Raw genomic sequence first — 24,252 nt, forward strand, 5'->3', positions numbered from 1 at the left:
TAGAGTATTACCACTTGTTGTAAATGATCAGCAAACCTCGAGAATGTTCCTAGTGTAGATCTCACGAAGATCGATCAACAAGAATCGAGGATCATGATCGACGATGAGCAGGAAAGTTTCTAGACCTGGAATATGAGAAGAAAGATGTAACCCAGAGTAGTAGAGATCAGTGTTGAAACCATATTCTTGGAACTCGCATACCACTTCAAATTGCATTCACCGCTTTCCACCACAATCATATGCCGGGCGCCACCCCCACGGGATTCCTTACGCCCAAACGTTTCCACCATGCATAGTTCCAACCCGCCAGCTAACATTTCACACGGCTCGGCTAGAATAGAATCGAAAAAGAAAAAGGACAGAATGCTGAGTTTCGCAACGATCAAGGAAGTTGAACAATTCCAGTCTCTATGCCATATGTCATTTTTCGTGCTTCCTTTTTTTCCGTGACAAACCTCGACTTGGCGCGGGTGCAAGCAGAATCTTGAACGACCTGCAATTTGTCTAATGGCGTTTGATATCTAATCAACCCATGCATGTAGGCCTGCTCACTATCAAACAGGTCCCCCGTACTCGGCCTCGGCCCCTCGAAATGTGACCCCAATCCAGCCTCACCCGCAACATCCCACTCCAAAACCCCAGACCCACACCCCACTGGCTCAGCCAGTCCAACTATCGATGTGAAAGATCATCGTCGGATTCGCGCCTTCGTCTGGTGCGAAGACGTCGATCCTGGTAACGTATTTGTTTCCCAGCTGTGCCTTGTGCTGGACGAGGAGGTAGCCAAGGCCGATGCCGTTGGGGGATCCTAGGAGTGCCTGCGCGGTTGGGAATCCCAAGTGTCAGTGTGCTGGTTCCTGGAAAGTTGGGAGGGGGGTTTACGATCGTTGGGTCTGGATCGTGTTTGTGTGTGTGCATGTTGTTGATCTATGTCCAGAGACGGGTTATGTGGAAGGGAGATGAGAGTGAACTGGCATGAGGTGGCAGAAGGATTCTTGGGAATTGACATACTCTACCTTGCTCCGACATCGAAGAGAAGCTCACGCCAGGCCACTTCTTCAACGGGGAAGCGTTTACCGACTCAATAGCCCGCTGGATGATAGGTCCCGTGTCGACGTTTGTGACGGCGTTGCTGATTAGGTAGCGGACGTTTCCGACGTTGCCTTTGGTGTGGAGGGTCCATTGGCCCCATAGGATGTCGGAAGAGCGCTTGAGATCCGGGATATTGGTGATTGGGGGTTGGGCTTTTGCGGCCATCTGCTGGGGACTGTACCGGCGGAGAAAGATGAGTACTGAAGGGATGCTTGATTAGTGCGGAGTTTTGAAGAGCTTGGTTAAATTCAAAGAAACAATCATGCTGATAGTGCACAATCTACATGGCAGTGTAGTTTTGCAGCTTTTTGATACTTTACCTCCATCTTGGGCGTTGAGGGCCATGTTGAGTTCGCCTCTCGTGGCCTTGTATTGCAATGTCAATTATGTACTAGGATGTTCAAGTTTACTATGGTCTCACCTTGTACTCTTTACCATCTACAGTCCTGTCGAACGTGTGCTGCACAAGGTAACACGCGATTGGGCCACCCTCGTCCTGGCTAACACTAGAGACATGGAGTGCATCTAGCGCACGCTTGATGCCTAAGAACTCCATGTCGCACTCGAAAGGATCCTCCAATTCGCCGTGGGAATATCCCCATTTGTCGAACTCGTCTTACCAACATCAGCACAGATCATCGAATGCCTCTATCCCCTTCCACCACTCTTCGGCAGATAGGTCTACGTACATGGAAAATTGACGAACTTGCTCGCGGCAGAGTCAGCCGGAGGCACGAGTAACTTGCCGGCTTCGCTATCACTGCTTTGCATCATGGCGAGTAGCTGGCTGCCCCGGCATATCGCTTTCTCCCAAACCGCATCCGAGGCTGGGCGGTCGAAGGAGACTCTCGCGACGGGGGACTCGACTTGTCTGGCTTGAACTGGTCGTGCGACGGAGGTAAGGGTCAGGCCCCACGATATGAGAGTCGCCATTGAAACGAGCATTTTGTGTTGCCGGTATATCGGTTGTGTTTGGAGACGAAAAAAGAAAAGAGTTTGGGCTTTTGTAGTTTGTCCATTCTGAATGTATGGACTTTGACGGTGAAATGAAGTGAAGAGTGCACGGTGATCTCTCAGATTCACTGAATGACGCCTTTTTGCGATGAACCAGATGGGATGAAAACGATAAGGTACGGGTCTTTGCCTGGATGGTTAGCAGATGGTGAATACGGTTCATCTTACTTCGCCAGGTGCGTTAGGAGTTGGAAACTTGAAGTCTGTTATGACTGATAATTTTTTCTACATACATTGGTTCTATCAACAAGGGATCTGAGCTAATATGAATGATTGAGTACACGATAACGCCATACAATTCGTCCTTTTGTTAGCTTTCCAGGCTGTCATCCTTGGATGACTCTATCTACCAAAAGGCAAAACAAACTTAACAACATCGATCGAGTCTGTATCCATGTCCTGACACGGTGTCACGCCATTCTTCCCCTATCGAAGGTTCTCCGAGTGCACCTCCCATTGCACATCACGACGTATGATCATTTCCTGGCTGCCATGGCTCGCTCGATCCGCCTCTCTCTTCTGGCCCGAAATCGGGTGTGTGATTGCTGTTACATGGTCAGGCGAGTCTGCTCGCAGACGGACATGGCCTTCTTTCTTGAATGGCTTCGTACTGATCTTAACGTCTCCCTTATCCTCGTTGCGACTGCGCGTTGCGCTTCCTTGCCCGGTACCGAACGACTGCATTTTGTATGATTCGCCATGTGCGTATCCATTCGAACCGTATGGCTGCGATGAGTAGTTCGTGACCATGCCTCCACTTCCTGTGTCAAAGCTGCGTATGAAGGACTTCAGACATGGGATTGTACCGGCGATGAGGGAGTAGCATAGTTGAGATTGCTGATAGACGATTGCGGAGCTGCGGTCGACGCCTGGGTTTGGACTTTGCAGTGAATGCTGAAATCGCAGGAGAGCAAGTATGGCGAGGGGGATGACGGGTAGGCGAATACCGAAGACGAAAACGACCTGGACCTTGAGCTGGACGGACATGTGGAGCTGCCAGACGAGGTATGCGACTAGGGCAACCAGAACAACGTCGAATAGTGCGTCGGTCGCAACAACTACTTGGTACCGTGGAATGATGCCAGTGCATGTGTGGTCTCCTACGTGTGGTAGTATTTCCTTTGGCGAACACCCTGCAGATACCATGATAACTGCGAGTAAAGTCCACGCGGCTAAGGCTGCTGCAACGACGTTGCATGTCGCCCAGAATCTCTTTGCATCGCGAGCTGAGAGGCGCTGAACAAGCAGTAAAGTCGCGAGCTTCGAGGCCCCCAGTGACAGGTAGAAGATGATTTGGTTGCTGTACAATGTCTAATCCATTGGCATAAATTGATTAGAACTCACTCGATCAGATGGTAGATCTGCGAACACTCACCGTCGCGGTATGCAAGTAATCGCTGGTGCTGATGAGATCAAAGCTCTTCCCCAGACCCGCAGACAAAGAAACAATTAGTAGAACGAATTGTACTAGATTGAATGCCTTTGTTCCTGTTAGCATCATCCTTTGTCTCGAACGGCTGTGCGTTCATTGTGATCGGCACACGCTGGAACCAGGAGAGGCCTACCTGTGCAATTGTCATGGCCCAGTCGTCAATCCCAAACATATGAAATTTTATGTAGCATCGTGTAAGAAATGTGATGGAAGTGTATATGAATGTCAGGATGGCAGTGATGTAGATCAACCCGCTGTGGTCATATGGTGTAATTGGAGCAAATCGATTGCTACTGAGAACTTGTTCGGCCATGACGATCTGCGGTGTCTCGTCGTCAACGACGTCTGGAGAGCCATTTGCGAGGTTAACTAGTTAAAAGGTTGTGGGTTTCACAGATCAGGCGCTGCCGAATCTCACCCCCCTAAAGGATCCCGCCTGCCTGGGTAGGATGCTTGTTCGAAAAGCGTCTAGCCAAAGGTACAGCCCGAGCGGAATATTGTCATGGTTCTTGAAAAGCAATGCTTGTTGAAGGATCTCGTTCGCGCTTGTCCGACCCATGTCCTTGAACACTCTCGCTATCCACCAAACGATTGTAAAGCCGAAATCTCTAGCTCTCATCCCGAGGCGCTGTGGCTTGGCCATTGTGTCACACAAACCGCAATGCACGAAAGTCGATCCCATCAGCAATTATGTTCACGAGCTACTAGAATGGCTGATCGCCCCCACAGAAGAAATGAAAAAGAAAGGAAACAGAAAAGAGAGATTGGCACAGTGCAGTGATTGGCAAAGGACGGGTACACTACGTTAGAATGGGGTACTTCAAACCGTAAGCTCGCGGGCCGTAGAGGTGGTCTTGCGCCGGCTGGGGTATTCTATTGGCGAGCTGCCCACGGTGGCTTAAGACAGCAGTTAGAGAGCTGCCTGGCTCATATGTGGCTGCAGGAGCTGCACCCAAATGCAACCGAAGGAGTCGGAGCACGAACCGGGATAACTTAAGGCATGGTGTGATGATTATGGGATAGGTCTAGGTTGGATATGTTACTCCTTATAAGGGTTCTGGAATGATAGGTAACGCCCTGTCTGTATGCATGCAGTACTCGGTCCGTATATGATTGTCACCATTAGAGCTACGATATTAAGAATCAAGGCCCGATTCAGAGAAGTTTATTATCTAGGTACGCAAGTAGGTAGGTACTTAATGTAAGTACACAGGCCTGTACAGGATCCAACAAGGAGACGATCCATGTATTGCCAGTATTGGAGGATCGACCGTTCGTATCAAGCATTCAAGGACTGGATCAACCTTTTCTTGCTAAGCTTTCGCCCTCCTTTTAGCGATAGAGACTTAGCTAAGATGGTACTCGTACATAGCTACAACAAAAACACAACACGATACGATGAACCAACCTCTCAGGCCTTCTCGCCTCCTTCTTCTGACCCGACAGTCTGGGTCAGTTGATTCGCGCTATATCTATATTTGGTTTAGTGCATTACTCTGCTGTAACTTCATCCCAGCCCAACCACCCTCAAGCAACAACAAATCTCCTCCCATCCCATCCCCATTCCGTCTCATCCAACGCCATTTAATTTATTCCCTCGTCTCTCCATAACAATCATGATTTGTCTACCCTGTCTGCCCACGCTTCGGATCGTGGTGGCATGCGTAAACGACAATTAACACCCGTTTACGCGCGAGAACTGCCGACTGGGAATGATAGCATACCAGAACGTGCCAGTGCCTTGTTGGACCCATTCAAGATCGTTACAACGTGGCTCTACTCCGTACCGGTACAAGTACATCGATCGCTTCAAACACAAACAGATCGACAGTATTGCAATGTCCAACAGCACCAGTGAATCGCTATGCCCCAGCAGGCAGGCCAAACATGTGGGCTACGGAGCTGCTCCTAACTAGCGATAATCAACCGGTCTACCCGCTCCGCTCCCGTCGACGCTTCGGCTGCGCTTCGACCCATCGTGTCATCCACCCGCTTCCCCGTCCGTCTGTGAACCTTGTATCCAATCATAGATAATATCGAAACATGTACTGTGATGCCTCCCACACTAGACATGGGCATTTCACCTTCGCATATACGACCCGTATCGCAAAGGGTCAACCCCCCGCGAGAAGCGCGCCTCAATAGCCTGGGCTTCTCAACATGTCTCAATACGTATCATTCAGTGGTGTCGCTTCTCTCCGTGACATGCCATTGGAGTGGAACGTTGCTTCTTGCATACTGCTGTGTCACTCAAGCTTCACCCCGCCTTCATGGGCAAGATCGGTCAAAAACCTTCCCAAGCCTTGTAGAAATTACTTTTGCTCGGATTTCGTATTGCCTCTCGAGATGTGTAACCGATTTAAGCTGAAAGATGCTTCGTAGTACTAGAACTTGCCGTGTCGTTTATCCCAGAAAAAAAGAACTACTTCTATGTCCCGCCGCAGCTTGCTTTGTGCTCGTGGTCAACACTCCCAATTACAGCCGGTTAATTCTATTTTCACGTAGCCATGGATGAGCAGCAGAAAACCGAGACCTTCGTCCATCAGCGCGACAGCGCCAGTGCCGAATCGCAAAATGACCTCGAGGTATCTGAGAAAAAAGGGACGCCAGATGATCGAAAGGACATGCACCGCATGGGCAAGACCCAGGAACTTCGAAGAAACTTCCGTTTTGTTTCCATCTTTGGGTACTCAATGATTCTGATGGCCACTTGGGAAACCGGTTTAACGTGAGTACAATGATTGTCTTCAAAAATCAATAAATGACGCCCAAATCAGGACACTTATCATCCCACTGACCAACGGTGGTACCGGAGGCGCCATAGTATTGTTTCTTGCCACTGCAATCGGAATGGGTTTCGTGATCGTCTCCATGGCCGAAATGGCATCAATGGCACCTACCTCAGGAGGTCAATATCACTGGGTATCAGAATTCGCTCCCAGAAAACACCAAAAGTTTTTGAGCTACGTAGTCGGTATAGTATCCCTGCAGAACGCACGATCAAGAGCTGACATTGTCAGGATGGCTTTGTGTTCTCGGTTGGCAAACCGGCATTGCCTCCATTGGTTATCTCGCTGGTACACAAATACAAGGCTTGATAGTCCTGAATAACGATTCGTATGTGCCGGAGAGATGGCATGGAACCCTTCTCGTCATTGCTGTAGCAACCTTTTCCATCGTCTTCAATACTCTCCTGGCAAGGAAATTGCCCATGATCGAAGGTACCGTCTTGGTCCTACATATCTTCGGTTTCTTCGCCATATTCATCACAATGTGGGTTCTTGCACCTCGAAGCTCTGCTAAAGAAGTCTTCGGTGGGTTTCAGGACAATGCGGGATGGGGAAACGTTGGGCTTTCATGTCTTGTAGGCCAGCTCGCACCTATCTTCTCACTGCTAGGTTCAGATGCTGCAACGCACATGTCTGAAGAGCTCCGCGATGCCGCCTATACGCTTCCTCGTGCCATGATCTGGACTGCAATCACCAACAGTGTACTCGGGTTCCTCATGCTCGTAACCTTCTGCTTCTGCCTAGGCGACGTACAGAGCGCGATTGAGTCACCTACCGGATACCCGCACATTCAAATCATGTACAACGCCACCGGGAACCGCGCTGGAGCCACCGCCCTCGCATCCCTCACGACCATCATGGCCGTCTTCGGCTGCGTAAACAACGTCGCCACCTCCTCCCGACAACTCTTCGCCTTCGCCCGTGACAACGGAATCCCCTTCGGCGCGTTCCTGTCCCGCGTCCAACCCGGCTGGGACATCCCCCTGAACTCGGTGCTCGTCTCCTTCGCCATCGCCATCCTCCTCTCCCTCATCAACATCGGAAGCACCGTCGCCTTCAACTCCATCGCCTCCCTCGGCACCTGCGCCCTTCTCTCCTCCTACATCATCTCCATCTCCTGCATCTTCCTCAAGCGCTGGCGCGCAGAACCCCTCCTCCCATCCCGCTTCTCCCTCGGCGCCGCGGGCATCTGGATCAACGGCGCCGCCATCGTGTACCTTGCCCTCGCGTTCGTCTTCGCTTTCTTCCCGACGTTCCCCCATCCGACGCCCGACCTCATGAACTGGAATATCCTGATCTACGGCGTCGTTGTCGTGTTTTCGCTAGTGTATTTTGCAGTTAAGGGGAGGCGGGTGTATGTTGGTCCTGTGGAGTATACTAGGAGGATGGAGTGAACAAGGCCACCGTCACTCCCTCCTTCAAACTCTTCATACTTTAGCGTCCTTTCTTGGCGGTTAATAGGAGGGTTTACTGTCTTTTTTTGGGTGGGTGGGAGATGTTGATTATATTTAGATACCAATATAGTTAGCATGCATATGACATGGGCGGGAGCGTGTCATTTCTTGAATTAAACATTATGCCTATGTCTACCAGGTCCCACTAGATGACAGTAAGTGAAGCCTCCTTATCCCCTTAGTTGTACTAAACATTGATGTTAAATAAAATCGAGGGGAAGTGGATCTGTAAAGATGCAGCTGAGTGTAGGAGAGAGACTGTGTTTTTGTTGTGTTTTTATTTGATTTTTCTTCCCCTTGGGTGATATATTCTACTTTGATTTTCGGGTTGTTGGGACTGAAGAGTAATTCGTACGTAAAGTATAAGAAAACGGACAATGGTTCTACCTTGATGGACCTGTACGTCTTGACGCGAACAGCATATCACGGTGGTAACACCACAAGAGCACAAATCCGAAGACAAAAGCGCGTATGGGAAAAAGGGTATCATTTTATATTCCGCCGACAGTATCGGTGCATCAATCTCTAACCAAAGTGTGAATAGCATAGCCGTCTCGCATCATCATCAACTAAAGTGATCCCCATGGTCGTCCTCTCCAACCCTCCTACCACCCGCCCTCCCCTGCCTCAACTTCCACCTGCGTCTCCTCTCCAGCGCCTCCGCCTCCCTTTCCTCCCTCATCCTCTTCTTCCTCTCGTAGACGGCGCGGACCGTGCGTTTCGTGCGCTCGGCGCCCTCTTGGAAGTTCGTGCGCGCGAGCTCGACGACGCTGTCGATCTGCTCGGGCGTGTAGACGAAGTTCCACGTGCTCATGAAGTCGGACGTCTTCGGGTCGACGCCCTTGACTTTCGGGTTCGCGAGGAAGGGGAAGTAGATTACGGTTATGCCGTCCGCGGACCCGATGGTCTCCCAGTTGTCTTCGGAGGAGAGGTTGGGGGACGGTGGGGATGTGGGCTCCGAGGTGCGTTCTTCGGTCGTGCCGGCCCAGATGTTGCAGTAGCCGAGGTCTTTGGCTTTGGATTTGGGGCTCTTGGATGTGGGGGATGATGGGTCCTGGGAAGAGTTGTCTTGAGCTTGGGCTTCTTGGATCTTTTCGCGGGCTTCGGCGGGAGATTGGGCTTGCGCTGCGGAGAGGTCGTCGCGGAGCTCTTCAATGGTTTCGTCGTCGGATGGCCAGCCGGCTCCGACGGGCCAACCTTTGATGTCTCGCTGGCGGGCGTATCCCTCTGCTACTTTGAGCCAATTGTCCGTCTTCACATCTGCACTTGCGTCGAAGGCGATGAGGATGTCAACATTGCGGCCGGGGCGGAGAAGTGGGTAGATTGGGAGGTTGTTGCTCATTCCAGCATCCATGAGCTCGAGGTTTGGAGCGTCGAATACGGATTCGGGGCAGGTTGCTGGGAGGTAGTTGCGCATACCGTACGCGAAGTTGGGCATTGCGGCCGGGTTGATGGGATGCACTTTGCTGAGGTCGTCGTTGCGTTCGGATATCATGTCGTCCAGACCTCCAAAGCCTGTAAGGCCTTTCACAGCGGGGCGAATCTCGCGGTAGTAATGAGATAAGGTGGCGCAAAATGCGCTTCCCCAGATACCCATGAGCATGGGGACACGGAGCTCTGGGAGGGAAAGACCATTCTCTCGCCAGACGGTTCGGCCGTTCTCAAATTTGCGGCCAAGTGCCCACGTTGGTATACCGGCTTCCCATTCCTCACACCAGAATTCGTAAGGAGTGAATCTGTATCAGTCAGTTAAGCTCCAAATTGCGGGTCTTCAAACGTACTCGAACCATTGAAACCATGCTTCTTTTCGTGCTTTTGCTTCTGCTGCCACGGGGTCCTTGATATCTGACTGCTCGGTGAGGGGAATCTCGTGGCGTACGGCGGTATAGATTGGGAGAGGTTGGGACCCAGTGTCAGTATGGATTCGTTGATTCGAGATCTTGAAATCTCTCTCGTCTACCGATAGCTCGCCTCTGGGAACCAACAGACGCGCCGCTAGTAGAAGGCCGTAAATGTCGACGATACCAAACTCTGCATCTGGGGTTCCCTTTGCTTTTTCTACAAGCCCACTCAGGAGGTGCTTGTTGGTTGGGGCACTGGCAATGAGCTCGAGGGCGTCAGGAGGAAATGCAATGTGGACGCCGAGTCGGTTTTTAAGATGTCGAATAAGTTTGGCATGACTTCGTTGAGTAATCTCCGAGTAATACAGGGTCTGAAGCCAACAACTACCACTGACTCCCGCAGTGTACGTAACACAGTCGAACAATCCAGCTTCGTGGGTAGAAAGATAGGATGACGTGCCTGCAACAAGAGCACGCAAGCCCCCACCGGATCCACACATAGCAATGACTGGGACGTCGTCCGGATGAATCTTGCTTTCGGGAATATCCAGATATCTGGCCAGACCTCTTCGAGTAAACACGGATCTCTTTTCTAGGAATTTCTTCTCGTCTGGGCACAAGTCATTCGAAACTCGAACTGATGCATCCCATAGTATTTCTTCATTAATCTCTGGGTTGTTTGCATCATGCCATATCTCCTCCGCCAATGATCCTGGCGACATAGAGAGTTCGTTCTGGATCTTCGTGATATAAGCCGGCAACAGCTTCGCCCAATTTGGTAGGACGTAATCTGCAATTGTATCTCCGAGGGTAGAGAATGATATTGAAGCGTTCGACAGCTTAGTTGTGAACCCTAACCATGGCCCGGCATCCTCCGAGGCATCCTCAATCTTCCTGCTGTCGCCATCCCTTTTGTCCGTAACAATACGAGATTGTGGAGGTGGTTTCTGATTTCCGCTACCGGTAGAGTCATTCACGGTCTCCTCTGCCTCTTTTGCGGTTGTTGTCTCATTTTCTTTATCATTACTCTGCAAGAAGCTCGGGGCAAGGCGTTTCCATGCAGAGCTCTTGGGCGCATCGTTATGGACCGGGCGACAGAAAGTGCTAGAGAGAGTAGGCGACGACAGTACGCTGACGGTAGCTACTGCGAGGAAGAGGGGAGTACCAAAGCGTCGAGCAACAGTGGCAGCATTGGACCTATGTAGTATCCCGCTTCGAGTGTAAAGGCTGTCGATCATGAGCGTGTGTGCATTTTGAGGGGCGTTTTGGAGCTATGAACCCACCTTCGACGCGGTCCTGGCAGCCATTGCTGCCGAATTTGCGACAAATTCCTCAATGGAGCCATGTAGGATTCAGAGGTTTCAAATTAGAGACAAAGAAAGTCGCGCGTGTGTCTGGCAAATACAATTCCATGCCTAGGCTGGCGTTACTGGAATGTGTTCAGCATGACGGATGGGTGATAAAAGTGATCAAGATCTGGGATGGCCGGGGGAAGGGGGGCCATCGGAAGAAAAACGCCCGCGTCATAGTTGCACGGCGGAATTTCAAGGAAGGATAGTGGACATGTGCCAAGCTTGGTGGGAGAAAACCGCGTCTATTTCGATGAAGATGAGGGTGAAGAAAGGGAATATAATGTCTTTGGATATGAAGTGAAGTGAAGTGAAGAATGGCAAGTCCAATAATAAATGTTGATGGATCTTAACTGGGTAGTGGTATTGCTTGTCGCGGCTTTCACCAATGCTTGAACTGTTGATCGCCGCCGTTCCATCCGCGTTAGTGTCAACAACAAACATCTCCGGGCTACTCGTACACGTCTTGATCAATTGATTATCAGATGCTCTATAAGCCTTCTTATGAGTGAAATTTCCCAATTGAAACCGGTATGCACTCTTTTACTGATACGATTATTTACTTGTCCCACCATGCTGACTTGGGTGAATTCCTTAGGTACCTAGACCTATAGTCTCTATAGGTAGGGAGGAAAGACCTGGTCGAAACCCTTCACGCTTGTTTTGAAATATTCATGAAACACATTAAGCATCTTATAGTCACTACTGTATAAAATATATAAAAGATTATTTGCAATGCTTGCAGGTATAACTATCTAATTCCTGTGTAGGTAGCGACGAGGTGTCTATAACCATCAAAAGAGGGAACGGATCAATCATGTTCCGTGCCAGGTACCAATTCATGACCATGAGAACATCAACTCGTTGAATGCCACGAGTGGGCGGCATGTTGTCTTTGATAGAAATACTTACTCGCCAGTCTCTTCTCGTGCTCCTTTCCCTTCAGACCCAAAACAGTGACAGGGCTTGTCTGACGTGGAGAAACAGTCTGGCACATTTGACAGGCCTCTTCCCCATTTAGCGTGGCCCCTGTTCCGTCGTCATTCGCTGTGTAACTCCAAATCGCCGAACCCAACTCCGCAAACATCCCTCCCCCACACAATCCAGCCCTCCTTCATTACCTTTGTACCTAACCTATAACTAACCTATTCTATCCTTCTTAAAGCATGTTTCGCGCGCATTCTAATAGACGTTAATACTTCATCTTTACCTACTCGCAAAACTCCCGGCGCGATTGCCATTCATCGAGTCGAAATCCCTCCCTAGATTCCTTCCGCATCCATAGCCACGTGCAGGAGCTCCTCAGAGCTCCACCGGTCGGCGCCGACAAGATGGTCGTACCGAGAAAGGGAGGAGCTTATGCAGAGGAGTCGGCGGAGGTCGAGGTCCTCTTCGCCAACATGGAGAAAATGAAAGGCTTGACCAAGAAGATACAAGGCTCCCTGAATCGATTGGAGACGAGCGGCAAGACGGTTCAGGATTCCATTGGACCCATATATGGCAATACCCAAAGGCTCCAGGTCACGAATACAAGTAGGATCGCGGCTCTTGTGATACATGGGACGAGAAAGCTGACCACCGCTGCTAGACATTGACCGTGTCATCGATGCGATCGACAAGCTCCGGGCTCCTGTGGACCAGACGAACCGGGAGGAACGGATCATACGTGCTGGGTCCGTCTTACTTTCTTTCTTCTAATATGCAACAACTACTGACAGGATGCCAGCCCACGCAAGGCAGATCTTCGCGACTACTTTGCCTCCCTCGACCGTACCACGCTTGCGCTCTCCGACCTTAAACGCTCGAATCTACGCTCGAACCAGCAGGCTGTTACCGAGCTTAGCGGTCTACTGAAGCTTGGGACGAAGCAATTGGAAGATGTTTTCAGGGATATATTGAGGGATAGCTCCGCTCGCACGGTGGAGCCTCTCGAATACGTTGCTAAGAGTGCGTGCATGAATACGTTCCAACATGTTGCTTGCTAATATTTCTAAAGACAACCCATTCCCTGTCATCGCCGAGAAAGATATTTCCACCCTTCGCTCTATCAACTCGCATATTTCCAATTCGTTCAAGCAGCTAGCTCAGCAAGGCAACCCCGAGACACCAACGCAGAGGATCTATGCAGATATCAGGGGCGATTACATTATGAGCTCCCTGCGGACGCTCGCAGCTGCCTCAATCAACACTGCACGCAAGGTCACGGCAGATGCCATATACAAGCCTGGAACGAATGGTATTTCCATGTACGCACAAGGAATGGAAGGGTTGTTCCTGGCGGAGTACGAGAACGTGTGCCCGATCTTTGCGCGCGAAGAATGGGGAACTGTTTACACAGCCACCTGCATGTCGTCGCTGGGTGAGTTCTCCAAGACTCTACGCGAATTGAATGGACACATTCAGAAGAACATGATGACGGATTGCTTCCTTGGATACGAGATCGTGGACATCGTCGCCCGACTGTCCATTCAACTGGAGACGAAGACTGGAGAGCTGAAACGCCCAATCTACGACACCATGAAGCCAATCCGTGAAACGTCGAAGTTATCTCTAGGCAAGCTACTAGACGATACAAGAGCCAGGGCGCAGGCGCTCGTCGCCCTGCCGGGTGATGGAGCAGCTGTTCCGCTGACGACCGAGACCATGGTTCGATTACAGACCATGACAAACTACCTCTCGCCCCTGTCATCGATCATGACGTCTCTGGGCGACGGTGGCTGGAAAACGACCAACCCAGCTGCATCATCGAACAGCTCTCTGCCAACCATGAAAGCATTCGACGTGGGCGCCGATGGAAAGCAGCTGTTTGCACATTACGCTTCCGACACGATTGATATGCTGTTACAAAACTTTGAGGCCAAATCGCGATTGCTGCTGAAGTCCAAGAGTTTGCAAGGTGTTTTCCTCACAAACAATGTGGCGATTGTCGACAGAATGATCAGATCATCCGAGCTACAACCGCTCATGGCCAGCTACGCAGGCAAACTCGAAGCCTGGCGGAAGAAGGGCACTGCGATGTACCTGGATGCCTGGCGCGAGCCCTCCGCATATCTGCTCGATGTTCAGTACACTAACCGTAATGCACGACCTCAATCCAGTAGTGCAAACGCAACCGATTCCGTCGCCATCGTCAAGGGACTAAGCTCCAAAGACAAAGATGCCATCAAGGAGAAGTTCAAGAACTTCAACACAAGTTTCGAAGAGCTCCTCTCCAAGCATAAGAGTTATAAACTCGAACGTGAAGTGCGCACACAGTTGGGACGGGAAGTTCAGACCATCATTGAGCCTTTATATGGCCGATTCTGGGACCGTTACCATGAGATTGACAAGGGCAAGGGCAAGTATGTCAAGTTTGACAAGGGCCAATTGACAGCCGCGTTGACCAGTCTGTCATGAGATTTGGTGCGTGTGGTGCGGGCGTTTTTGGAGTCTTCCATCTTCTTATTCTTGCAAAATACCCTTTGGTTTCACGATTTAGGCTGGATGATAGGAAGCGGTGGAACAATGCCGTGGACGTTCAGTGGATGCTGTGTCATTGTGATTGGATGTGCCAGGATTGCTGGTCGGAACTTGTTGGCATCGGGTGGATTCTGTGGTGCCACGCAACGTTACAAGAATTGATCGTTCGAATATATAATAATAAATACCTCGCTCACGCCTTCATCATTAAAAACTTGAGGTTTTGGATTGAATTGAAGGTGACGTTCAACAATGAACCTCCTCCTATTGTGAGCACCGTACATAACTATATAGCTAGTTCGGAGCTTAAAGCTCAAGCTTCTATGGGGTTCGGGGAAATTACACTGAATGACAGCCCAAGCATATTGCACGTGACAGCTTCCCCTTTGGGCGAGGACGTCTCCTCTCCCTCCTCTTCCCCCCGACTGGTACGCGACTGCGACTACTGGGATTCACGAAAAGCGAAGGCACAACAGTCGCTTCAATTTGATTTCATTCAATCGATGCAACACCGTTACAGCTTCAATTGTTAAATGACAGATAATTCTCAAAATCCCATCTCTCCGTGCATTCTCCGTCCACCATTAAATATTCCATTGTTGTTGTGAACTTTTTTGGCGGGGATTTTCTGTCCGAGCGCCCACGTCGTCTGCTCTGCTTGTCTGCTTCTATCAACGTTGCTCGCATCCCTGCGCGGCGGACCCCTTTCTCCCATCGACTTTCGAGGCGCACCAACACCTTCCTTTCCACCACCCGTCGCAACCTCCACCCTTCCTACAATCAACATCATAACAATTCTCGTCGCTCTCTCGTCGACCTCCAGTCCATCGCTCTGAGTTGTTTCTTCACTCTCAGAAGCTTCGCAACCCTTCCGACCGGTACGCTGTCCTCTTTCCGTCTCCACCTCACCACCCCCGTTCCAACACAATTTCTCTGAGATTTTGATCCGCGTCGCATCTCTATACACTGTGGCATCACAGAGTGATTGCTCTCATCATTCTTGCTGAATTTCGACTGACTTGTGTTCGTTGCCATAGGAGTCCCTCACTTGAACGCCCTGAATCTGTGTCTGTCTCTTGCAATACACGATGGGTAAGACACCCCCGAGCTCGTTTATATTTCTTTCGGCCATCAACAGCAGCCTGCACGATTCTCGAACGTGCAAAACAATCTCTGCTGGAACATCTAGAGACGTGAAGTGCTCAGCATCAGAGCAGCCTGCTGTTGTGGACACGATGGAGATGTTACCTATTGGCAATCTCCCCGTCTTAGTACAGACTGACCGTGTATCACAGCATCTTCCCCTAACGGCACATCCGACGCCCTCCCGGCGTCACCTTCCCCCCCAGCCTCCAGTGGCTCGCCTTTTGTCGAGCGAAGCAACCACATGGGCAATGGCGAGAACTCGGTTCCCCAGACCATCTCCTCCTCCAACCCCAAGGCCGCAGCCCAGGCTGCCAGTGACATGAGGAACATTGTCCGCCGAAAGCTCACAGGATACGTTGGCTTTGCGAACCTGCCAAACCAATGGCACCGCAAGAGTGTTCGCAAGGGATTCAACTTCAACGTCATGGTTGTTGGTACGTCTCGCTTGTGATGGATGAGGTGATGCATCACTGCAGGGGCTAACGGACACGACAGGTGAATCTGGCCTTGGAAAATCCACTCTCGTGAACACCCTTTTCAACACCTCATTGTACCCTCCCAAGGAGCGCAAGCCCCCGAGCCTTGACATCTCCAAGACGGTCTCGATACAGTCCATCAGCGCCGACATCGAGGAGAACGGTGTCCGCCTCCGCTTGACGGTGGTTGACACCCCCGGATTTGGAGACTTCATTAACAATGACGAATCGTGGGAGCCCATCGTTAAGAACATTGAGCAGCGATTCGATGCCTATCTCGACGCCGAGAACAAGGTCAACCGCATGAACATTGTTGACAACCGCATCCACGCCGTTGTTTACTTCATCCAGCCCACTGGCCACTCCCTCAAGCCTTTGGATGTCGAGGTGATGCGTAAGCTGCACACCAAGGTCAACTTGATCCCCGTCATTGCCAAGGCCGATACCCTCACTGATGAGGAGATCAACGTTTTCAAGCAGAGGGTGAGTCGAACTAATACCATCTCAATCTATAGTCACTGACTGTATCAGATTCTTGCCGACATCAACCACCACAGGATCCAGATCTTCGAGGGTCCCCGCTACGAGCTTGACGACGAGGAGACGATCGCCGAGAACAACGAGATCATGTCCAAGGTTCCCTTTGCCGTCGTCGGTGCCAACACCGAGGTCGCCACTGCCGATGGACGCAAGGTCCGTGGCCGTGCCTACCCCTGGGGTGTGATTGAGGTCGACAACGAGGAGCACTGCGACTTCGTCAAGCTGCGCCAGATGCTCATCCGCACCCACATGGAGGAGCTCAAGGAGAACACCAACAACTTCCTGTACGAGAACTACCGTTCCGACAAGCTCACTGCCATGGGTGTCCAGCAGGATTCCAGCGTCTTCAAGGAGGTCAACCCGGCCGTCAAGCAGGAGGAGGAGCGCTCGCTGCACGAGGCCAAGCTGCAGAAGATGGAGCTCGAGATGAAGATGGTGTTCCAGCAGAAGGTGCAAGAAAAGGAGAGCAAGCTCCGACAGAGCGAGGAAGAGCTGTACGCACGTCACAGAGAGATGAAGGAGCAGTTGGAGAGGCAACGACAGGAGCTCGAGGAGAAGAAGACGAGAGTCGAGCAAGGCCGACCGCTCGAGGAGAAGGGCAAGAGGAAGGGTTTCTCTCTCCGCTAAGCCAGTGCGCCATGATGACAGTTTCATGGTGTTTACGGGCCTCGTTCGGACGACTACTTCTCACACCCACACACCCCCACACACACAAGACAACAAAAGCCGCTTCTCTTTTCTTCTTCTTGCCTCTACCCCTTTCACCCCTTTAAAAGAACTGATTTAATATGACGCCGCTGGACGACATCACTGGGTGATGGCCGGGCAGCATGAATAATAATCGTATACAACATGGACAGCGACAGCTACCGGCCGAAGCTGAGGCTGAAGCTGGAGAAGAAGCAAAAACAAGGGGCAAAAGACGGAAGGGGACTTGGGCGGGGTCCGGATGTGTGTGCGTGGTTGAGGGGAGGGGAGCGGTGTAATTCTCCTTTGGTTTAGCTTGCCCCGGTTGTTGATTGATACCAGCAGCATTGCGCTCCTTCTCATTCCCTTATTTTGTCATTGTCATTGAGATTTCCTCTTTTCCTTTTCTCCTGTTTCCCCCCTTCTTTACCCCCGGATTCGACGACACCCCTGGAGTTCTCTCTTTCTCTCTCTTGCTCTCATATTATATTATTTAGTGGGGAGGATGGTGGGAGGGAGAGTGGAGAGTGGAGAGGAGAGAGGGAGAGGGAGCTTCTTTTCATGTATTCTACAGATCATCCTAAATAGTAGTGAATTTGGTTTCATTTGTAGGATTGCTGTGCAATATCGTTTGAATGTGATGTGATGTCTATAATATGTATGTATTTTCATATATATTCAAACGCGTGTATCCATTTCCATGTGAGCATACACCTTATCTGTATGTACAAGTCTGCGTCACCTCATACGAACATGCAAGGTCATTAATGTAGTCATTGTTATCATTCAGCAGTATCCAGTCTTTCCTACCGTTTTCGATGTATCTACACACAAGTGTACTCTTATGTATCCTTACGTCACAGGGCCATTTCTTTTTCTATATCTATATCCAAGAGTGCTCGCGCGTAGTGGGGAGGGGCTAGATATATGAACTAGTAGGACGTAGTACATTGCCTAGTACATAGCTACTGCTGTAGAAATCGGAGGGGGAGTATGTTTTGCATAGAAGTGCGAATCACGATACATGCTGAATGTGGAGAGTGGGCTTGAAGAGAGAACAGGAAGAAGGGATACTTGTATGGGAAGTGTAGGTGGATGTCTGTGTGAATGGGTGTGAAAGTGGCTATAGTGTGGTGTAGCGTGAACTGTAGTGTGGCAGAGCAGAGCAGAGCGGAAGGAACGTGCGTGGGTGGGTGTTTCGTCATGACGCAAATTGGGCCCGGTTTCCTTGCGCTTCCATCATTCATCATCTCCCACTTTCACTGTTATCTACCTCTCTACTTCTACTTCCTACTTTCTCTCTTCCTTCCAACTTCCTCAATTCCTCCTCAACAGCTTCACCAAGAGCAACAGCAGCAACACCACCATCACCTCACCCGTGTTGTCCTGTCCTGTCCTGTCCTGATCTGCCGTATACCGTGACAAACATCCGAAATCAGCTTCCTGTAAGTGGATCCATCACCCCCGCCTGATGCCCTCCTTTGGCTCTGGCGTCACTTTCGAGTAACTACATGACCAACCTGCTTCCGACTTCATATTATTGCCTGTAACTCGACTGGCTGGCTGCGTCTGTTTTACCGTCGGGTGTCTCTGTTGCAATCTCTGTCTCTGCAAAGCTTTCCGTTTTCAATTCTCGATTTCCTTTTGGAAATCCTCATACGTCCACGTCTGCGTCGTCTCATTGCGGGAAGAGAAGGACGAGCTCCAGCTTGAGGCTACCGAATCGCCTAGCCACCAGCGCTTCTTCTTCTTCTTCCCTTGCCCTTCCCTGCCATCTTCCATTTTGACAGATCGCAACTCCGCCCTTCCTTCTTTCCTTCCTCCCCTCTTGCTTTCTTCTTACTTCCCCATCTCTCCCTTACACAGGAAACACGGCACGCGCGCAGAGGCAGAGAAGAGCTTCCAACTCATCTCCCGCATTCATTGACCGCCTGTATCGTACACGCTCCAGAGCTCTACTGACCTTGCACCCCTCCCAGTAGCTCATCCCTCAACCCCACACACGACCAGCTTCGGCTTCAAATCACCACCACCAGGCAGCCATCCATCATGGGCCCTCCACCCGCATCCAACCTGCCTGTCGGCCAGCGTCTTGCTCAGCTCGCCCAAACTCTTCAATTCGCCTGGTTCGGAGGTCACGTCTTCCTCCTCCTCGCTACCCTCCGCTACAGCTTGTCCTACATCACATTCAACTCGGCCTCGCGCTGGGCCACCTTCTCTTACCGCCTTGCTTTCCTCTCTGCCACCGTCACCTATGGCATCGTCGTCTACAAGGCGTTCCGCGCCCGCGCGAGAGCTGGAAAGCAGAGCGGTGTCTTCGCTCTGGCGACCGACGAGAACGTTCAATACCTCAGTAAGCAGCCTTCCCTCCCCTCCAAGCTCGCACGGCTGGCACAGCTCGTGCGGCGCTTGCAGCTCGGAGAGCCGCGTCTTGCAACTACATGAAACTCACAATATACTACAGTCATGGCTCTAGTATGGCTCTTCTCCCGCAAGATCCCTCTAGCCGTCCTCCCCTTTGCCGTCTACTCGGTTTTCCACGTTGCAACCTACGTGCGCTCCAACCTCCTCCCCACCCTTCAGGCCCCGCCAGCAGGAGCCGCACCCGGCACCAAGCCCCCGCCCTCGGCAACCGCCGACACCATTGGCAAGTTCGTGAAGGAGTACTATGACGGAAGCATGACCCTCGTTGCCATCCTTGAGATTGCTCTCTGGTTCCGCGTCTTTGGATCCGCCCTCCTCTTCCAGAAGGGCTCCTGGATCCTCCTCGTCATCTACACCGTCTTCTTCCGCGCCCGCTTCGCGCAAAGCGGCTTCGTCCAGGGCGCCATCACCCAGCTTACTGCCCGCGTCGACGCTCAGCTCGCCAACCAGAGCACTCCTCCCGCCGCACGACAGGGCTGGGCGACATTTAAGAACGTCGTCAGGCAGGCTGCGGACATCACCGACATCCGCAAGTATGTCGGTGGACAGCAGGGTCCCGTTCCCAAGAAGGCCCAGTAGAGCATTCTCTCGCATAGCGACGGCTTGATCTGCAAGGCGGCCTTGCTATCTCCAGCACATTGACAAGAAGTGCATGCCTGGAGATGTGTTCTCAGGGCCTTTTCTCTTTTCTTTGGAAACGGCATTGGCACGTGCAAATGGACGATAGATCTCGAGCGTTTAGCAGGGCTTTGTGATTCGGTATTGGGATAATGGATGATCAGGACGATTGAACGGCTTTGTATTGACGATGGCCTTTGCTTTTATCATGCTGCAAATGTGTGTTATGGACGGGGTGAGGGTCGTGCTACGGACATTTCAAGGGTGTCATGGGTTGGGTTTGTGGCTCATGAGTGGGCGACATCGAACCGTCTGCCCATCATATCACGTAGGGCGTGCTCTCCCGGCATGATGTTAACGTTTGAGCAGCGGGAGGGAGCTGAATGGAGTGTGGTGGTCGTGGTCGTGTAGTGGAGCGACAGTGCAGTACATTATTATCGTTTATTTCTTCCGGGGCAACATGCGGCCTTTGGACATGAGCGGAACGACGGATGGATGGCATTGATTTGATAGATGATGAAACGTTTCTTCGGCGGGGGTAGTTCGAAAAACCCAATGTAGAGATGTTGGACGGGGCTGGGTTTGGTCGTCGCAAACTACTGGTGTGCGATTGAAATGTTTAATTTAGACCAGACAGCAGACAGCCAGACAGACAGACAGACAAAGCGCGCGAAAGGAAGGAATTGAGTAGTAGTTTTATGCCCTTTTTGTTAGTTTTTGAACAAAGTCTCTCTGCTCTTTAAGTGCCGCACCCTATGCTTTTTGCCGAGACCCGTAGACGAGAGTGAGAGAGTAACTGACAACCACAGCAACCACAGGGGCCGAGACGGTATGCACATAGATAGATAGGTGGTGTAACTGGGCATTACATCAAGTGTTTATATTTTATTTTATTTTAGATGCGTACCTATGTTATGCTTCGTTTTTCTTCTTTTTTTAGATGCGCAAAGATGGGTTTTAGATTATTTTTGTTTTGTTTTGTAACCTACTCGTTTAATACTAAAGTTGCCCAGGAGGAATTGTCAAAACTCGCATACATCACACTGGTATTCTTCCCATGACATCCCCTTTTCTCTCTTTCTGTTTTGCTCGGGGACAAGTAGTCAGGTCGAGAGCAAGTTCGTGTAGAGAATCTACGAGTTTGATTTTATTCTAATTGTATTTTTATATGTCTTGGTGTGGTATATCTACTTCTCCAAGTTTAAGAGCACACACAGGAGAGAAAGAGCAGAGTGAACTTTTTGATATTCATATTTGTGAGTCTTTTGTGTGTTAAATCTGTTATTGATATGTAACTACCAGTTGATGTCCCGGTCTGTTGCTGTTTATTTTTAATTATGTTTCTTCCACGATTGTTTCCTACGGCCTCGGAGCTGGTACACGAGCTATAAGCATTCATATAGATCCACCCTATGGATGACAATAACATCATCTTTCGAATGAATGTAGAGAAATGTCCCTCTGTCACGCGATACCTCTCCCCAGGCGAAAGATTCGTGACATCGTTTCATACGTGAACTCGTGCCCTCATGCGGCGGATATACTGTGGCGATGAGCATAACTATACGGGAACGTCACAAAGGTAGGCCGAGAGATCGAGAATATCACGAAGGAGGCGGATCTCGCGGTTTTCTCGGATCCCATGTGTCTTTCGTTTAACATAGGCTTTGGATGTGATGCAAATAAACATCTACCTTTCTATAGTTATCGAAGAATTTCGTTTCGCTGGAGGGTCGTGTGATCTTACTTGTTCACGAGAACGATAGCGAGCGGGATTGAAGGCGTCGTGCGAGAACTTATTATATATACGAACCTTTGATGTATCATTTAGAAGAGTAATTGGAATTGAACGATTTGTTTCTCCTCTGTGGGCATCTGTGATGTAATGGCGGGGGTGGTATGGCGTGCGTGGACATCATCTGTAGTCAGAGGCTGATGTTGTATGCAATGGAGGATGGACGTACATATGGGAGAACCAGTCTGGATGTACATACATACACAAATACCATGCACCGTCACCGATATCTCAGCATACTGTATAGTCATTCCCTCCGTCCTCGCCTACACACACCATAATACCACGTTCGCCCAGTCAATCCAAGCATCGGAATAACCCATTCCCTTCCCGTTCGTCTCGTCTCCCCTCCGAGGCGGTGAGCAAGTTGCGCACAAAGAGGCTCGAGGCTTGTCTGTGTTAGCGCAACCTGCGTAGCTCGGTGCGTAGCGTGCGTGCGCGCGAGCTGGCCGTGCGGCTGTATGTGCGGCGGCGGCGGCTGTGCGTGTAACTACGGAGAACGGAGTATAGGTAGGAGAGATAATGAACGTGGTCTGTGGTCTGTGGCTCGCTGGTAACTACTGGTTCGATAGGTGAATTGATATTGGAATGGACTGGATTGGACTGGATTGGATTGGGGTGTTTAGTGTGAGGGTTGTTATGGTTCGTTGGTCGTGGGTCGTGATAGTGTGGAGTCGCTGTGCAAATGTATCTACATTCATACTGTTTGTACAACACATAGACACAGCTGGTGTCTCTACAGAGTACATCCATCAATACCCCATAGCCTCATACAGAACCTACTCTTCCCTCGGGATTCCAGAAAAGAAGAGAAAATGCAGGGAAGAAAAATGGAAGATTCTGCGTGCGCATGTGCAGAAGCATCGGGATTCGGGACGCAGCGGGTGGCGAGCAGCATAACGACAAATACCATCATACTCCACGGAGTATGTCTGAATAACTAAGAACTTACAACACAATTACCAACACGACATCTCGTGCCTGACCTGTAGAGACAACCCTCCGCCTGGACCCTGATGGAATAATTTGGGCATGGGAGGTCTAGGTCTGTAGGGGGAGTATGATAATGTGTCGTTTACAGCACGCATGATTTGTACATGTGTATACCGATATTTCGTACATACACGGGGCTTGTATAGTACAATACACGCATACATAGGTAGATACACATACACGCGACCCTGAACCAGCATCACTCACAAGCGATCCAGATCCAGGTACATACTGATACGCATAGACGCAGCGCAGCACGTCCAGCCAGCCTGTGCACGCCACGACTATGCCTTTCTCACCTCCTAATTCCCGTTCATCTACATACACTTACCTACGTTACCTCCATAGCAGCGTACATACATACATATCAATAGATACATCCAGTCTCGTTACTCGTACACGAGAAAGATAACGGTGAAAGGTTGCTGAATACGAGCCTTTCTGCGCGGCACCTCCGCCTCCTCGCCTACTCGGGGATATCCGCCCGTGAAATGTGGGTGTATCTGCGAGTTTTGAGGGTTCGGCCGATTTACATTCACGAGCGATGAGGCTCTTTCTTGATTTTTGCCTCTTGCATCTTTTCAGATGGAGACGTTAGACGCAGGAGCTGGCTGTAGACTCTAGTATGTATGATACGGAGGTACGGAGTTAAAGGCGTATCGAATCGTATTGTTCGTTCCCCCCCCGTGACCCCTTAACTATTCTACCTACCCTCACCATCACTATCCTCCGAGGGTCTGTGGTGGGTGGGAACTCAACCATTTATTTTTGGACACCTTGTTTTAAAACTAAACTAGCAATGATACCTTTTTGGGGGGATTTTATTGAATTAAAGGGATTTTCATTGGGGATCTGCCATTTCCGATTGTTTCGATTTTTTGGAAATTTCGAGGGGGTGGGAATTTGTGGGTTTGGTGAGCGAGCATAGGCGGGCGGGCACGGGTTATCCGGGCTTGCTTGCTTGGGTGCTTGGTTGTCTTTGCTGGTGCTGCTGGGGATAAGTGGGTGCGGTGGTGTGAGCACTGATATGTACTGCACTGTGTATGTACAAATAGCATAGCAGCATTACAGAGGAGGAGGTGGGTACGGAGGACTCCGACATACTAGATACTTCCTGCGTCTTCCCTACCTCGCATACAACAA

The 24,252-nt window shown here is 50.5% G+C and overlaps 7 protein-coding genes across 7 annotated transcripts; 4 read left to right on the forward strand and 3 right to left on the reverse strand.

The window, feature by feature from the left end:
- Positions 1 to 199: 199 nt before the first annotated feature.
- Positions 200 to 2,025, reverse strand: BU24DRAFT_492854 (uncharacterized protein; the record flags this gene model as incomplete). Its single annotated transcript, XM_033533916.1, has 5 exons — positions 200 to 818; positions 1,012 to 1,292; positions 1,413 to 1,458; positions 1,514 to 1,707; positions 1,782 to 2,025. The coding sequence occupies 5 exons, from the start codon at positions 2,023 to 2,025 to the stop codon at positions 660 to 662; spliced, it is 924 nt and encodes a 307-aa protein (XP_033382486.1). The 3' UTR covers positions 200 to 659.
- Positions 2,026 to 2,487: 462 nt separating this feature from the next.
- On the reverse strand, positions 2,488 to 4,303 carry BU24DRAFT_423184 (uncharacterized protein). The gene is made up of 3 exons (XM_033528176.1): positions 3,672 to 4,303; positions 3,482 to 3,586; positions 2,488 to 3,417 (listed from the first exon to the last, which is right to left on the reverse strand). The coding sequence occupies exons 1-3, from the start codon at positions 3,849 to 3,851 to the stop codon at positions 2,533 to 2,535; spliced, it is 1,170 nt and encodes a 389-aa protein (XP_033382487.1). The 5' UTR covers positions 3,852 to 4,303; the 3' UTR covers positions 2,488 to 2,532.
- A 1,742-nt stretch (positions 4,304 to 6,045) lies between these two features.
- BU24DRAFT_462961 (amino acid transporter) lies at positions 6,046 to 7,721 on the forward strand (the record flags this gene model as incomplete). The annotated part of the gene is made up of 3 exons (XM_033532064.1): positions 6,046 to 6,266; positions 6,316 to 6,512; positions 6,559 to 7,721. 3 exons carry the CDS (start codon positions 6,046 to 6,048, stop codon positions 7,719 to 7,721), a joined length of 1,581 nt encoding a protein of 526 aa, XP_033382488.1.
- Positions 7,722 to 8,281: 560 nt separating this feature from the next.
- On the reverse strand, positions 8,282 to 11,307 carry BU24DRAFT_492857 (FabD/lysophospholipase-like protein). Its single transcript, XM_033533917.1, has 3 exons — positions 10,906 to 11,307; positions 9,563 to 10,849; positions 8,282 to 9,517 (listed from the first exon to the last, which is right to left on the reverse strand). The coding sequence occupies exons 1-3, from the start codon at positions 10,965 to 10,967 to the stop codon at positions 8,347 to 8,349; spliced, it is 2,520 nt and encodes an 839-aa protein (XP_033382489.1). The 5' UTR covers positions 10,968 to 11,307; the 3' UTR covers positions 8,282 to 8,346.
- A 547-nt stretch (positions 11,308 to 11,854) lies between these two features.
- BU24DRAFT_423188 (uncharacterized protein) lies at positions 11,855 to 14,629 on the forward strand. Its single transcript, XM_033528177.1, has 4 exons — positions 11,855 to 12,504; positions 12,560 to 12,644; positions 12,698 to 12,918; positions 12,968 to 14,629. Exons 1-4 carry the CDS (start codon positions 12,303 to 12,305, stop codon positions 14,365 to 14,367), a joined length of 1,908 nt encoding a protein of 635 aa, XP_033382490.1. The 5' UTR covers positions 11,855 to 12,302; the 3' UTR covers positions 14,368 to 14,629.
- Positions 14,630 to 15,519: 890 nt separating this feature from the next.
- BU24DRAFT_210998 (Septin) lies at positions 15,520 to 17,321 on the forward strand. Its single transcript, XM_033521936.1, has 3 exons — positions 15,520 to 16,010; positions 16,072 to 16,535; positions 16,584 to 17,321. The coding sequence occupies exons 1-3, from the start codon at positions 15,818 to 15,820 to the stop codon at positions 17,217 to 17,219; spliced, it is 1,293 nt and encodes a 430-aa protein (XP_033382491.1). The 5' UTR covers positions 15,520 to 15,817; the 3' UTR covers positions 17,220 to 17,321.
- A 2,007-nt stretch (positions 17,322 to 19,328) lies between these two features.
- BU24DRAFT_433654 (uncharacterized protein) lies at positions 19,329 to 20,282 on the forward strand (the record flags this gene model as incomplete). Its single annotated transcript, XM_033529986.1, has 2 exons — positions 19,329 to 19,632; positions 19,744 to 20,282. 2 exons carry the CDS (start codon positions 19,329 to 19,331, stop codon positions 20,280 to 20,282), a joined length of 843 nt encoding a protein of 280 aa, XP_033382492.1.
- Between the last annotated feature and the right edge of the window lie 3,970 nt (positions 20,283 to 24,252).

The sequence above is a fragment of the Aaosphaeria arxii genome, assembly GCF_010015735.1.
Source record: "Aaosphaeria arxii CBS 175.79 unplaced genomic scaffold BU24scaffold_5, whole genome shotgun sequence".
Classification (NCBI taxonomy): domain Eukaryota; kingdom Fungi; phylum Ascomycota; class Dothideomycetes; order Pleosporales; genus Aaosphaeria; species Aaosphaeria arxii.